Here is a 17,196-nt window from a genome sequence, read left to right as displayed (position 1 = left end):
GGCCCGGGAAAGTAAATCATGAGTCCCGACTTTCTGTTTTAGGATCAAATTAAAATGAAGAGTATAGATGTATATTAAATGTCCTGATTTCCCCCCTTTTAAATCAATAATTGTAATTTTTAATCATTTTTTCCGTGTTTTTAGTTCAAAAATCATTTTGTAAAATCTAAAAATATATTTAAAAAAAAGCTCAAATAAACATTGTTTTAGATCTATAAAAAACTGAATATTCAGGGCATTTAATCCAGTTCTTTTAATCCATTTATTAAAAAAAACAACTAAATATCATATCTAAAATGGTCCGGCCCACGTGAAATCAAGTTGACGTTAAAGCGGCCCGCAAACCAACCTGAGTCTGACACCCTTGTCATAGATAGTAGATGAGAGTAGAGGTTTATAAACATTTTGATTTTGGAACTGCACTGCTTATAATTAAAAGATGTTTCTCCTATTCTGCATGGTTTGAAGGATGATAGAGACCTAAAATGACAAAAACAACATTTTTTTGTCCTTTAGACTTTCAGGTGAATTCCCTTAATAATGTTGGTGTTAATGACGCAGATTGGAATATTTGCCGTAGGATATTCAGAGATTAACCATCACACATTAACCCACGTACCCTAAAGTGATCCTCTTAATCTTTTCCAGAGGTTTTGAAGTGATTGAAGTTCTACTACAGCTTAGAGCAATTGGGGGAGGTTTAAATAAATAAAATAAAAAAACTCAACAAATAATACATTCAAACTGAACAGATTAAAAATTGCACTTGCAGATAAGGATTTTGGACTTTCGGAATAATCAATGAGTGCTGTTTTTTTTTTCTATTTGGAAAGTTTGTAGTCTTATCCCCCTAAAGCTTTTCAATTGCTGTTTATTTGGAATGGCGGTAAGTTTTCCCCAGGCAAATTAGAAAGATTTGAAAGATCAGACACAGTAACCTCATTTTATTCGATTCTAGCCACATTAATTAGGCAAAGCAATTAGTTTGTATTGCACAAGTCAACACAAGGTAGCAATTCAAAGGGTTTTGCATTACATGAGACACAATCAAGAAAGAGAAAGCATAAACACTAATAAATAGATGTGAGGTTGAATAAGTTAGACCAGCGGTTACCATCTCCGGTCTTTAAGGACAATCCAGTCTGTTTTCCAGGTCTCCCCTCATCCAACACACTTTTCAGGTTGCTGCACATCTTGCTGATGAGCTGAATTACAAAACAAGCAAGCAAAGTCAGTAAAAAGTTTACAAAGAATGCAGCAGTCGTGTACATTTTCTTTCATTAATATTTTCAATGAAGATGAAGACCAGGGGTGTCAGACTTGAGTTGGTTTGCGGGCCGCTTTAACGTCAACTTGATTTCACATTTTAGATATAATATTTAGATTTTTTTTTACACTTTGACACATGTGATCTAGGATCTTATTGGTCGGACGGTTACAGTCATGCTCATACTCCCCCGGTGGCCACTACACTGCTCAGGCCAACTTTCGCGGTGCGCTAACATCCGTCTGGCATTGTGGAAACGTAGCTGAATATTTTGGGTACTCGGTCGTTTGGTCGCCGGTCTTTTGGTCGCCCGGAAGGTTATTGATAATTACCATTTAAATCGTTGCTCAGATTCCCTAAATACAAACTGTGAATTATTATTTAGTCATACTTAATGCCCTATTAATTATTAGGCTAAAGAAAAGCTCAACATTTCCCGTACTTTTATTGTGTTTTGTTGGAGAACTTGTTAAGACCCTGACTGACGTCCCTTCCTAAGGGGACAACTCATGTACATACAAACTCTTATACACTCACACGTCCGCTCAGTGAAACTGCTCATGGCCATTGTTGGCTTTTATTGATGCGTAGACCATGTTGTTTTACCTTGTTTTGTTGCCGGTCTTTTGGTCGCCCGTTGTTTGGGTCCGGGCGACCAAAAGTCCGGCGACCAAAAGACGGCGACCAAACGACTGCACACGATATTTTGTATGTAGAAACGATTGTAAGTAGAGGTACCACTCTATATATATTGTTGTAGGATTTGAGTTCTGAGTGAGAGAAGCTTTATGTACCTAAATGACCAGTGCCTAAAGAACTTCTTTGCACACTGACTTGCTTCACAAAAAGATGCTCATCATTTTGTGGGTGTGGAGATGACAAATTCTAGCCACAGCCTCAAGGAGACTGGGCAGCCAACTGACAAGCCCCCCCCCCCAAAAAAAAACCTTCAGTGTCCTTACTTCTCAGATTTACACTCCAGTCATGATGGTTAGCTCCCACATCGATCAACATGGAGACCGTCTCATTTTCAAAACAAACACAGCCAGCAGGCTTACTGTACGTTTAAGAGGAGTCACAGCAGTAAGTCAGAGCAGAGGAAAATAAGAACTTTAAACCCACAGGCAACTCCCACACACAGCAGGATGGTTTTATTTCTCTTTTGCCCTCTCTATCTTTACAACCGCTCCCACGTTCAGTCAGCACATTAGAAGCCTGCAAAAAAAATGTGCCAAATTTAGTGAGGGGAAAATTACTTTTGATCTTCTAACACAGCAGATAAAAGCACAAAGTTATATAAAGGAAGCAGCCATACATGGAATTTTGGCAGTGCTGCTTGATACGATTGACATCCATGCACATAATCAGGATGAGATGCGTGATAAATTATTAAATTGCTGTCAGATTTGCTTTTTATGTTGGCTGTCAGTTTGTCAAGATCTCATCCACGCAGCATCCAAAACTTTGACTCAAGCCCACGCAGAACCTTACACAGTCATGCACAAATACATCAAATCACCCACAGAGCATTTTCTATTGCTTCATTTACAACCTCAAATGTCCATCTTCTGCCACATGGCATTTTATTGGAAACTCTGACTCTTCCTTGTTATTGTGGACACAGGACTGATGTGCTTTAACTTTTTTTAATACCACTATAAACACCCAATAACTGTAAAGCCAGGCCTGAAGGGTGAGAGGAAAGAGCAAAATGTTTTGTGTGAAGTAGGGCAGAGGAGGAGGAGAAATTTTAATGTGCACTCAAGTGGAAAAAACATTTTTATATTATTTTGTGGAATGATGGATGGGAATGGACTATTGTTTAAAATTAATTCACTGATAATGGGGAAAAATTCACCACATATACCATATTTTCTCTCTGCTTTACAGAGAGTAAATGGGATAATGAAGAAGGAGGATTACCTTCAAATTCTTCAAGATAACCTAAAGTCATCAGCCCGAAGATTGGGTCTTGGGCGCAGTTGGGTGTTCCAACAGGATAATGACCCCAAACACACATCAAAAGTGGTAATGGAATGGCTAAACCAGGCTAGAATTAAGGTTTTCTAATGGCCTTCCCAAAGTCCTGACTTAAACCCCATTGAGAACTTGTGGACAATGCTGAAGAAACAAGTCCATGTCAGTAAGCCATCAAATTTAACCAAACTGCACCAATTCTGTCAAGAGGAGTGGTCAAAGATTCAACCAGAAGCTTGTGAATGGCTACCAAAAGTGCCTAATAGAAGTGAAAATGACCAAGGGACATGTTACCAAATATTAGTGCTGCTGTATGTATATTTTTGACCCAGCAGATTTGATCACTTTTTTCTCTTCACCCATAATAAAGTCATAAAAGAACCAAACTTGATGAATGTTTTTTTGTGACAAAGAAGTATCTGTTCCAATCACTCTATCAGAGAAAAATCAGAGTTGTAGAACTAACTGGAAACTCAAGAGAGCCATGACATCATGTTCTTCACAAGTGTATGTAAACTTTTGACCACACCTGTATGTCTAGAGCCGCAAAAAAAGTTAAACGCCTTATACTGAAGGCAACACATGCTTTATGTATTAGCCTACTAATAAAATGACATCATGAGCATTCATGATTAAATGTTTATTTTCTCTGCAGTAGAGAACGGCGCACCACATGACTGCTCATGCCACCTCAAGTTTAACTTCATTACAATATTAATGAATTATATCTCATTGCTTGATAAAATTAAAGAAATGCAATAAATAAATCAGATTTTCTATGTCATTTTTATTTTGAGGATTTGACAAAACAACAACAAAATGGAACGTCACAACGTGCCTCTAGGATTTCCTTTGCATTATGTCATTTACAGGATGAACATCCCTTAATGGAGGCTTAAAATCGATATTTACACAACATTTTGCTGTGATTAATTTTGTGCAATAATCATATTAACTCATTACTTTAAATACTCCACCCAAATATACACAGATATGCAGTTCTCTATTCTCTCTCTCACTTTTAGCCATTATTTTCAGCTATTATCAAAAGGTCCTTTACTGATTCTGTTACTTTTTTATGTGAGGCCGCCTTTTATTTTAATGTTTAAAAGGTTAATAATGCATTTGCACAAAGGTCAATGAGTGTGAACTAGTAAAGTGTACAGTGGGGGGTCTTGCTGGTATTTGCACACCTTTAGAGTCACAAAATGTTCCCTTAATGGATGTAGTGCATTTCATTGATTGCTAATGCTCATGAATAAAGCCTAAATGCGCACACACAAAGGTAAATACAGCCACGAGGCAGAAGAAGAGAAAATAATTGACCCAGTTAAGATCTTTACTGTGCCAAATTAGGTTAAAAAGAAAACTGGAGTACTTTTTGTGGCTTGAGGACAAAGGGCTCCAAAAGAACTCTTGCATTTCATTAGAAAGCAGTGGCGTTCCGTGTATTTTCTAGTGGGGCCTTCATCTATCGGATTCAATCCAACCCTCAAAAACTATTTTATGGCTATAAAACCTCTACTGCAGCTACAGCTGCGACTCATGAAAAATCATCAATAATAACCTCATACAATTGAAATATTATTTAGGAATATAGCCATATTTTACTCACCAAAAATCCCTTTTAACTGTACACAATATCCATCCTCCTTTCTTTCCTCCTTCTTTTCTATCGCCATCGAAGCTAATGCTGAAAGTCGAGCCTGTCCTGTCGTATTTCTGGCATACGTTTTTATTCGATTTAGTGCTGAAAATGTTCGTTCCCGGTTGCGACAGGCTTGCTTCCTTTGGAGTTGTCTGACCTTTATTAATGATGTCCAGCTTTTTTTTCTTGAAAAGTCCGTCTTGAAAATGGCTTTGACAGTAAATCTGCAAACAAATCAATTTCTTCTCCTCCTTCAGCCATTGCGGGTTGACAAAACCGCTATTAAATCAACACAACAATATATTTGCTTGTGCAGCTCGCTCCAGATACACTTTGGTAGCTCTGGCTAGTCCACTCTATCACTAGCCAATCATAGTTGGTGAAAGCGATGACGTATCCCTACGCCTGCGAGAAGGCCTTGGTGTCACCAAATCGAATTCTGATTGGTTGAAGCAACAGTCTTATCGACGCTTGTTTAATGCAGCAGAGCCTGCAGAACTGATTGTGAAGGCCTTGAGGCAGATTTCTGACCCTGGCAACAAATAATGGCTGAAATGTGATTGGTTAAATGCTTCAATATGAAAACACACATCTGGAAGCAGTGCAACCAGGGGGAAAGCAATGAAAGGAAGCTGACAGATAATTTGGAATTATTTAATAAGTATTCATGGACAAAATATAATTAACATCAGTCTGTGATTCAGATATTTATTAGGCCAGCAGAAAAGGCCTTGAAGGCCCTGACGGCACACCACTGTTAGAACGTCAATATGCTTTAATACAACTCCTCACTTAACCATCAGGTGAGGAATAAAAGCAATAAAAGGAAAATACGGTATATTGGTCAAAGTCAAAGTCAACAAATCGTATGAAAAGGTCACGTTTATACATACAGCCATTCACATTCTGAAAATGGAGTTCTTCGTAGTAACCCAGTCATCCAAGGCCATATAACATGTTTAAAAACCCGATCTGGCACCTTTCAAACGCGCTTCTTCCCACACTCTTCAAAAATATCTTTGTCTGTTAAATAAAGAACGATATTGTTGCTTAGCTATGAAGAAACCTATGACCTCATTTCTGCAGTGAAAGACGTGAGCATTAAATCTTTTATTAGTGGTACATATTGAATTTTAGCAAGGTTTTTTTTCATCAGAAGATGCTCGATTTATAACCCTATAGTTTCGCACATGTGAAGGAACTATTCCAGATGCCTAAAACAATGGAATATACTTGAACTAGAATATTGTATATATGTAAACGTTGCCAATCTTAACAGGAAACTACCTTTTTTTATGATGATAGTGAGTGAGTGATTAGTTTGTATACATAAATGGCTCGCCTACGATACTCTTATATTCAACGTTGTTTTGATTTTTATTGCAATGAGGCATGTAATAGTACGCCTTTAGGTGTGAGCCAACTAACTGTGTACACACGCATAGTATTTCATCCCACACTTTGGTAGTGTTTACACACAAGACTCTGCTATATCTGCTAACACATATTCCATACGTATTGTAATGTGTTTGGTCACAAAAACCACATGTGAGTTCTTTTGCTGTATACTTTACGTGCATAATTAGAGATACATCTCCACAAGGAAAGCATAAACACAGAGTTAAGCAAAACCTTTTTTTCTGGGTAAGACTGTGAAGCACCACATGTTCCCCTTGAATAAATATGAATAAAAAGACGCAAGGGGAAAGACGCAATTTCCCAAAAAATATTAATTAGAAGATTTTTTTTTATATTGAAGATCTGTTTATCCTTAAATCAAATTGGAGATTTTAATGTAACCCAATTTGGTCTGCAGAACAAAGCAAATAATGGCATTATAGTAAACATCAAAGTTTTTTCCACAATGTGGTTCACTAAAAAAATGAATCAACTTTCAGTAAAAAGGTAATAATTCCATATAATTATAATCAGCAGATTTTTCATAAGGTTAGGGAGAGATGGTGAATTTATGTAATTTAGTTCAATTGTATAGTACTGATGGAGTACATATCTTTTAATTAAATCTGGAGCAAAAAAATATGATCACAGTGTGCCAGGTACTTTTTATGGTAGCATTAAACTATAACACTATTAAGCCTTCTGATAAACACACTTAATTGAATATGTAGTACACAGCTGAAGTTTACAATTTTAATCGTTAGCTAAAAAATGTTCAATTCGATGGCATTTTCTCTTTGTGTCGACAAAAGCCAAAAACCAAAGAGCAGGAGGCAGGTGATGACATTTTATTAATCTATGAGATGATGCCTACGTGCGTTTAGTGGCAGATGGCGTGTGGAAACAAACGCAAAATGCCAGGAGGGAGTTTGGCATTTCACGATAAAATTTGAGAAGGTGAGGGTGGGGCGGCTCGGCGGATGAGTGGTTAGCGCATCGGCCTCAGAATGGGGGAACTGGGTTCAAATCCGTGTTGGTCCACCTGTGTGGAGTTTGCATGTTCTCCCCTGGCCTGTGTGGGTTTTCTCTGGCTACTCAGGTTTCCTTCCATATTCAAAAGACATGCATGGTAGGCTGATTGGACACTCTAAATTGCCCCTAGGTACGAGTGTAAGAGTGAATGGTTGTTTGTTGGCTAGCCACCAATTCAGAGTGTCTTCCGGAGTCAGCTGGGATAGGCTCCAGCACCCCCCGTGACCCTAGTGAGGATAAAGCGGTTCAGAAAATGAGATGGCAAGGGGACTTTCTCTGACAAGGTGTGTGTGGGAAGCTGTGTGAAGTTGAGTAAAGCAAAGAGAAGCAGGAGAATCAGTGAATCAGTCTTGGTAAATGTACAATTAAACAAATTGGGAGGTTCCTGATTACTGCCTGCATTTCCCAATCAGCGTGAATGTGATTATGATTGTTTTTTCTGTTTCTGTGATTGAGCGGTGACCTGTCCAAGTTGTAGATTGCCTCACATCCAAGTTCCTTCCCATGGTTGCTCATGAATTTAAGCAATATACAAAAAGGTGTTTTTGTTGTTGTTGGGATTTTTTGGGGTGTGTGTTTGTCCTTTTTGTGAGTCATGCTCTTATAGAGTGAATATGAACTCTATGTGGGAGGTTCTGAGACTTCAAGCCAGAACCTCATGATTGTAGGGAGACGTGCTAGCAGCCCTAGAATTCCTTTGTAGGATTCATACTTCATAATACCCTTCAAAGACTGAAAACCCCAAATGCAGCATCAGCAAAGCAATCACAAACCATTACCATGCCTCCTCCACAGTTTAGACTAGGTTGAGTGGTCTTTATTTTGCCCCAAAAATCCAGCCAAATCAGATCTCAATTCATCAGTTTCCAGTCCAAGAGTATTTTTATCTTCCAATAACCGAAAGCGAACAGTTTTTTCTAAACCACATGTGTCAAAGTGGCGGCCCGGGGGCCAAATCTGGCCCGCCGCATCATTTTGTGTGGCCCGTGAAAGTAAATTGTGAGTGCCGACTTTCTGTTGTAGGATCAGATTAAAATGAAAAGTATAGATGTATATGAAATTTCCTCATTTTCTCCCTTTTAAATCAATAATTGTAATTTTTTAATCATTTTTTTCTGTGTTTTTAGTTCAAAAATCATTTTGTAAAATCTAAAAATATATATATAAAAAGCTCAAATAAACATTGTTTTAGATCAATAAAAACTGAATATTCAGGGATTTTAATCCAGTTCTTTTAATCCATTTATTAAAAAAAATTAAATATTATATCAAAAATGGTCCGCCCCACGTGGCACCCCTGCTCTAAAATATCGAACTTGTGACCCCACAAGTGAACTAAAGGTTATCTTGCAATCTTTATTCAAAATATTATTAACTGAAGAAAATCTGCATTTTTGACCAAAAGCACACTGTAAGGGCAGCGTATCGATTTCCTGTTACGTAGGACAAAGTGCAATCATTAGGCCCAATCCATTGAATTGCATGTGTGTTGGCTGATCATTAACGTTAATTAAGACTAATCCAACTCTTAGGCAGTTGAAGTGGATCCGTGGCCATGGCAACCCACTCCCAAATGGTAAGCAGCCTGCTGCCTCTTCACTCCCTGCAGCATTCATTGTGATTTGTTGCGCAATTACCACACAGCAAGGAGAAAACTAGCACTTATGATAAACCACTGTTCTGTCTAATGTGCCAAATTCTACCAGAACACACAACGTGTGATAGAAAGGATAAATAAAGTGTGTCATGTTTTTTTTTCTTGTGTGAGTGGGTTTTTTCCACAATGGATGGTGATGCAATTAGGTTATGAAGAAGAGGGTTGATTACAGGTAAGATCAGGCCCAAAAAATCCAACCTAACCCGACCTATCAGAGTTCAAACTAATGTTTAATAACAAACTGTAGCTTCTAACATTTTCTCAATCTATAAGAAAGAATCACTTTATGTTTTAGGTTTGTATTTTTTTTATCTAAAAAGGAATTGGCACAACAGCATAATTTATGGAATAACTGTTTGTCATGTTTTTCTCTTGCTTGAATGGGCACATCATAAAATATCAGTAATATTGATTGATATATGATGTTTGGAATTGTTTACCTATTTTTAATGTGGAATGGGAAGTCACAACTGAGACCTGGGAATTTTTGTAAAATGTATATTTTAAAACTGAATTAGATGTGCATATGACCTGGAAATTTGTTCCTACGTGACAGAAAGGAGAAGGAATGTCTTGTTTTTGTTTTTTGTTTTTCAGATGCAGAACATATATTATCCTCGAAGTGGGCCCTGCGGGAGAATTTAATGGCTTTTCCAAAACAGTTTTGAGCTGCTTTGCAGCAATACGTAAAAACTGGTAATGTACCTCTTAACTGAGTTGACTTTATATCTTCCTGGCTACCAGTATTTCAGATTTGTCCTCTGTAGAGGACATTTGTAAACCTAAATATTTCCCACCAAGCTTTCCAATGATACCAAATTTCTTTTGCAGTATTCCTATTATTCTTCACATAGATTGGAGAATTTCAAAATAAATGTAATTGGACAGCACTTTTTTCCTGGTAGTCAGGTGGCTATAGAATTTTATCAAACATGAAAACTGTTCAACTTCATAGAACAGAAACAAGTTGGTGAATTGGGCATGGAACCCGGCTCAATACTGCCACCTTATGGCTACGGATGTGCAGTAACATACTTAGTATGGTATGACGTGAAATCTTCACCTCGTTTAACCCCGAAAATGGACAAATACATTATTTTACTTCAAAACGACATTTTATATTAACAAACATGTCTTAATTAAAAAAATAACTACTAAATACAATATCAAGGGCTACGGGTTAATCTCCCTGATATACGGATATCCGGTGCAGACAGAGTCAAACGACTCCGTTCCCCATAACTCTCGGGAATTCGTTCTAATCCTTCAAGTTCATTTTTTTTAATTTAAAAACTACGTATTTGCCTTAGAAAATAAAATCTATTCCATATAAAATGTTATTTTGATATGCAATATGTCGGGGGAATTATTTGACTAACTATATAAAAAATGCACCAATACTAAAATAGATAGCAAGAATTAATACTTTATATAATGTTATACTGGTGAGGTGCCTCGGTTGGTCCGATGGCGGTGAGATTTCAATTGATTGCTACAGTGAGTTACAGAACCTCTACGTTTCTTCTCTCCCCTCCCTCACCGTCGACCTTGACCAGCCTTTTGTACATGTACTTGCCTTACAAACACCATACGACTCGTACGGTGTTTGTAAGGTTTTTTGGGGGGTTTGTAAGGGGAGTCATAATCATTTATAAGGGCAGTTATCGGCAGAGGTTGACAGGTTTGCAGACTGGATAGGGGCTTTCAATATCTTTGTTTTTTTATTATCAATGTATATGTTAAAATATACTTTCGTGGAATTCACTTCTGGATTTGTGTACAAAAGTAAAACAAGAGTTTGATGTTTTTCCCCTTATGTGTAAAGATTGATTTCATTAAAAAGACACTAAACTAATCAAAAAAAGACCTAATATATTCTGTATTGAAAAGTTAGTCCCCACACTTAACCTAAAATGTTAAATTCATAATATAGCAAAAATTGTTTAAATGTGCTTTTTGTTGTTTTATTGGACAGCGCTTCACCTGTCAAAAGATTTCAGACACTTAACCATTCAGTAGGATAATAAAGTGTCTCAAAACATGTTTTTAAAACTGTACTCTGCTGTGCCCTGATATGAAATAATCATATTTAGCTTTAATGACACCCTACCTAACGTGATGAAAGTTAAATTACTGTGGCTTTTGAATTGTGGAACTGGAAATGTATTCAATTATAGGTGGAAAAAAAAGCAAGAGCTTTATATTTAAATAAACAGCAGTCATTCCCAATGATGAGTCAAAAGCAATTTTATGGCCATGTTATTGGATTTTATTGGAATTGCCAAGCAGTTTGGAATAATACAAAAGCTGTGGTGATCATCTCAGTTAAGCAGGTCAAACAAATATAATAACAATGTTTTCATCTTCTAAAATAATCCCAGTTTGCATTCCAACATCACGTGTGGCTCACCCATCATTTCGCTCTGTGTTGGGTCTGAAACAAAAAAAATGTATTGATTGATTAACAACAAATATGGGACAATTACAACGGAGTCAAAAGACTTGGTGTGTCACCATTAAGGATGTCCTCAAAGCCGATGGATTCATCAGTGCCTCTCAGTATGTCCAGCGCAAGGTTGGAGCTCTGCAAGAAAGGAAGTCGCTGGATCTGGGAAAAAAAAGAAGAGGAATTAAAAATAAAATAAAAATGGAAAAAGTTAAAATATGTCTGTGTTAGTTACCTGTTTAGCTGCCCGATATTCCATCTGCAGTTTAAGCGGGGCATGAAGCCCCTGGATGTTTCTGAGGGTAGATAAATTCATCTTGTCCTGGTTCAACTGGAACTGGTCATAATGGAAACACACAAATAACATTATTACAAAAAAAAAATCTAATTAAAAATAAATCAAATGCAGTTTCAGTGTCTATCAGTCATTTTTGCTCAAATCATTACAAATAAATTGAAGTCCTTCATGCACAAACAATGACCCAAATTAGTAATGAACAAAAAGGATACACTATATACTATTCCATTCCATTGCTATTAATAGGTAATATCAAACAAATAACAAAAAAAGTTCATATTGTGTGTATTTTGTTGAACTTCCATGATGTGGCAGTTTCCACATTTACAAAGCTTAAGTATGCATACAAACAATACATATGTTGCTGTACAATTGTGAAAGGATGTGCATTCATTTTCCAGGTTCAATACGATTAAAGTGAAGCTAACTTAGGGTCACCAAATATAAAACGCTGTTTCAGTGTTGTTGAAGAAGAAAAGAAGAAATTTAGCAGTCAGGATTTCATGGTCTGGTTAATTCAATCAAATGTGGCTTGAAGGTTTTGTTTTCCTGTTAAACCTCATTGAGTATTAAGAGGTTTCATGCACTTCTCCCAATACTGTCAATAAAATTACCACTGCATTATTACCACATTTTGGACAATAAAGGGCGTTAAAATATGCTTTGGGATTTTGAATATGGCTCTTATTCCCACCTACTTACATTTTTTTCTGACAGCTCCAATGGATGGGCAGGAATGATCTCATTTTTGACATTGCTGAACCTATCAGTTAAGGACAAGATTTTTAAATAACACGTCATACACATGTTATTTCAGTCGTTATTGTAGCATTATTATTATTATAGTCTAAAACGTCTGACTCAAAATAAAAAGTAAAGTAACTTACCCATTGCGTAGCGCATCATGGACACCATAAGCCCCCGGTGGACACAAGCCTGCAGCCGGTACGCTGTCTTTAATATCGGAGTGGATGCCTCGAGAATTCTAAAATGCAATTATTAGTGATTAGTGATTGCAATCAGTATCAAAAACACACAAATCTAAAATAATCCAGCCAAATAAAGGGAACAACTCGTATGATCAACGCTAGCTAATGTTCCCAAGCACCAGTGACTAATCACATTCACAATAAATGTCTCTCTCAATATTGTCTAAAAAAAAGATCCGCAAATTATTACCGTATGATTACAGATAGGATGAGTTATCAAACTAATATTTGTTTATTTCACATAACGGCGATAAAGAGAATGAACGTACCATTATGAAAAGAAGCCTTAACAATCTTTTACAACAATCGGTTATTTGTCGCGTCTCCAATACGCAACTTCCGGTCATGACGTCTTATAGTGTGCGTCAAACTTTCTTCCAATGCGTTCAATTTAGTATGGTATTCTGTTCTGCATGTGTCGTCAAACGCTCAGCATTTATTCATTTTTGACACTGTAAAGCACACTAACAGTAAATTATATGCAAATCACGTTGTAAACGAGTTCATATCTTAGGCCAAAGGAGTCCTTTTTGGTAAGTTATATTCAGTCGTTCCGAATCGTTATATCAAATAAATCAGATAAAAGCCTGTTTTAACACGAGGGACAGAGTACAAACAAATATTTATAATGTTACATGATCACCGGTAATTGTGCGAAGGGGGTATAGCTCAGTGGTAGAGCATTTGACTGCAGATCAAGAGGTCCCCGGTTCAAATCCGGGTGCCCCCTCATTTTGTGGATATATTTTTGAGTTTGTGCGAGATTACCTACAAACCTACATAAAACCGAATTTCCCCGTAAAACAACATGTTGGAATTTAGAACGTGTAGGTACGTGCCGTGCGGTTCCTCAAAAATGTGGTGCCTGTTGTTTTTAAATTACAACGCCAGGGAGCAGCATAACGCCATGAGAAGAAAAAAAATACATCTCAAAGGTATTTTGGAAAGTGGAAATTTCAAATTTTTAGTTCTTTATTTAATGGTGTAGCTATTCACTTATCCACTCACCGGTTTTCCAGCTATACATTTAATAAACACCTAGGCCAGATCAAATTGTAAATCCAACATCTCACCAAGTTACAGGTAGCCCTGTGTTAAACTATGTAGTACATATGCATATGAATTGAATTGAATTGAAAGCTTTATTGTCATTGTACATAAATACATATACATACTTTGTATATTGTACTTTGTACAACCCAACCGGACAGTTATGACATACTACACTTATGCAGAGAGGTGCATACTTGACTTCACACAAAAATTCAACATCCAGTCACGTACAAACACACAATCACTATTATCAACTTCCCAAAAAGTACCGGGTTAATTTATTATTAAGAGCTGAAGTAGATGTGGCAGAATATTCAGCTATATGAGCTGCCTAAGGAAATCAGGTCAGCAGAGTCGCTGACCTCTTTCGAATTTCATAACATGCGAAAGTGGTCTCTTGGTGTGGTACTACACTCTATCAGAGAGAGGTGATGGTCATTTTCCCCCTCATTAAAATCCAATCACTATGATTCAGCACAAGTACAAAGGAAATACGGCATCACGGGTATAGATGGAGTTGATTTTTTCTGTGTGCATGGGCTCATGAAGTGTTTGAGAGTAACACATGGCACTTTTCTGCCAATCCTCTATTCCCTCATGTGTTCTGATGATTACAGTGGCCTGAGTCCAGGCTGAAGCTTTGGAATACAGCCAGCGGCACCCGTTATGTCATCTCCTAGCTTTGAAATTCCCTTTTAAAAGGACACAAATTGACACAATTTGGTTATACACTCACATGTGAAATGTGAGCACAAACAAAAAGAAGGAAGCCAACCAGTTAGTTGATTTAGGAGCCATGTAGCCCTGATAGGCAGACAACCCTATCTCACCATCTCTGAGTGTGAAATGAACTTAAACTGCCAGCTCTACTCCTTCAGTGACTTTACTTGTAATTACTGCTTTTGCGGCTCTTGCCTGAAAACTTTTTATGCAGTACCACAATACAGTCACATGACAGCAGAAACTGACCAAGGAAAGGACGACAGCCAGATGCTCATTATGATGACAAGCACGCACTGAGAGCATTTGACTTATTTTTAAAGGCCACCTAGGAGTGCTTGCCTGCTGGAGTCAGTACAAGGCTGGCAGTAGCTATGGCTACTAGCCATAAACTATAGTAATCTAATGGAGGGAGGATTGTATAATGAGAATGGTGTATTATTATGTTCATCCAACATGGATAATACTAGGTTTGAGAGCATAAGTGAAACTGAAATGCATTTTTGTCAAAATATGTATCTTATTGGTGCTCAACACATCGATCAAGATCTACCGGTCGATCGCCAAGGTACTATTGGTAGATTGCATGACAATATGATTTGATCCGGTCATACTATTCTCTTTCTACAAAAACAACAAGCGTTATGGTTCTGTGCTTCGTTGGTTCATTTTACGTCCTTTAAGAAAAAGGGGATAATTTTTAACAATGATGTCTGTTGGTATGTGAACCTATGAGTAAAACCGTGGTCTTTATTTGCATCTGTGTATCTGTCTAATGATTGGCTGATGATCAGGGGTGTGTGTGTCACTTTTTTTATAGGGTCCAGCTCACGGTACCGTAATGAGAAGTGAAAGAAAAAAATGGAGGCATAGCTGGACATCACCAACAACCCTCATTTTTAGGCATGTTGCAAATGCTGTTGGCACCCATGAAAGTATCCGCATGCGGTAAGGAAACTGGAATTTAGAGATTTAACTGATATGATTGTCCTTAAAGTTGAAGCATATTTAAGCACTTTCAAACACATGTATACATACAGATTTGAAATTAAATTAAAAGCCCTGAATATTCAGTTTTTTATAGATCTAAACAATGTTTATTTTAGCTTTTTTTATATATTTTTAATTTTTACAAAATGATTTTTGAACTAAAAAATGAAAAAAAAGATTAAAAAATTACAATTATTGATTTAAAAGTGGGAAAATCAGGAAATTTAATATACATCTATACTCTTCATTTTAATTTGATCCTAAAACAGAAAGTCGGCACTCATGATTTACTTTCCCGGGCCACACAAAATGATGCGGCGGGCCAGATTTGGCCCCCGGGCCACCACTTTGACACATGTGGTGTAGACTGTCTGTATAGCACTGGAAAAAGAAAGGGAAAAAAATAGGACTTAAAATCTGTTTCACATGACTGAATTGTGCTAAACTTAGCTGATTTACTCCTTTTTTGCTTGAAAATATTTAATTGTTTTATGAATTATGGGAATCCAGTACTTGAAGAAATGACTATCTGTTGCTTTTTTTTTATTTGGTTGGGGTTAGAGTTAGGGATTAGGGTTGAACGTTGGAAATATCAAAAGGTTTAAAGGTAGAATTCTAGTGACTGACTTTAAGAGAAAGTAGAAGTGACAATCCATAAGGTCTCCTTTATTTGATAACTCGTGGCAATACTGTGCTGAATTTAATGTTTTACACTGCCGACGGGCCTTCAAAAGTCATTGCTAAAGTGTATTAAAGTCTATTTCATAACCAGGCCGAGGCTCCATGTGACATTTGGGTTTATTTTTATGAACTTAAGTCTCAAGGATGCAGGGCTGAGAGTACTTTAACCTCAAAAAAATATTGCATCTCCAAGTAAAATAAAATCTTTTTGTACCATAAATTCTGCTTTTACCAAAAGAATATTTACTGACCTATTTTGATAGACAAGGTCAGATCCGTGTTTACTTTCTTGTTTTGTTGCCCATCATTTTTGGAGATGAGTTTAAAATATTAAATAAACCATAATATATATGTAATTTCTGTTTATCTTGAATCTAGGATTTGGAATATCACAGTTGATTTTGGGGAAACATCTAGTTCAATCTGAAGTATGTATAGACCCAATAAGAGAGAGTTTAGGGTTAATTATTTTAATTCATTTAGACAATTACCTGTCTGGATTCCAGGCTTCATTAGATACTCTTCCTGTACTCTATCAGGATGTAATTGAATGTAAACAAATATCTGCCAATGAACACAGTGATCTAATTTCCAATTCTTTTACATAGATAATTTTCTTCTGTATTCAGTTTAATTAATAAGGCAATTTTAATGCTAGTCTTGTTTAAATTCAATGCAGCATAATGAGATGCCGAAAAAGTGGTTCAAAATAAACAAATGATGTATTTTTTTAACATAATTTGGCCTTGTATTACACAAATGCAAAGTAGACTCTGTTAATTGTGTAAAATAATGTAGTTTTTTTTCTGTTTTGAAGTTAGGGGCAATACATTGCATTTATGTGATTGTAGGTTAATTATTGGGGGCATAAAGCAGATTATCCTGAATAACTATCAAATGGTTGGAGGTTTGATAAAAGCGATTTACCTCTCTGATCTATTCTGAAAGTGGTCAATATTTACAATGTGAGGTCAAACCTTATGTGTCACTATGATTGTGATGTAATATTTAACTTATATAGCTTGTTTATATAGCTTCTT

At 36.7% G+C, this 17,196-nt stretch overlaps 1 protein-coding gene and 1 non-coding gene across 2 annotated transcripts; one reads left to right on the top strand and one right to left on the bottom strand.

Annotated features, from left to right (window-relative positions):
- Positions 1-11,221: 11,221 nt before the first annotated feature.
- Positions 11,222-13,105, bottom strand: pomp (proteasome maturation protein). Its single transcript, XM_077624517.1, has 6 exons — positions 12,982-13,105; positions 12,611-12,708; positions 12,426-12,486; positions 11,661-11,762; positions 11,494-11,587; positions 11,222-11,413 (listed from the first exon to the last, which is right to left on the bottom strand). Exons 1-6 carry the CDS (start codon positions 13,057-13,059, stop codon positions 11,346-11,348), a joined length of 501 nt encoding a protein of 166 aa, XP_077480643.1. The 5' UTR covers positions 13,060-13,105; the 3' UTR covers positions 11,222-11,345.
- A 265-nt stretch (positions 13,106-13,370) lies between these two features.
- Positions 13,371-13,442, top strand: trnac-gca (transfer RNA cysteine (anticodon GCA)). Its single transcript has one exon. It is a non-coding gene; the product is annotated as a tRNA-Cys (tRNA).
- The last annotated feature ends 3,754 nt before the right edge of the window (positions 13,443-17,196 follow it).

Source organism: Stigmatopora argus, chromosome 17, assembly GCF_051989625.1.
Source record: "Stigmatopora argus isolate UIUO_Sarg chromosome 17, RoL_Sarg_1.0, whole genome shotgun sequence".
Taxonomy (NCBI): Eukaryota; Metazoa; Chordata; class Actinopteri; order Syngnathiformes; family Syngnathidae; genus Stigmatopora; species Stigmatopora argus.
The sequence above is the reverse complement of the archived record's forward strand: the minus strand, read 5'-3'. Positions and strand labels throughout refer to the sequence as shown.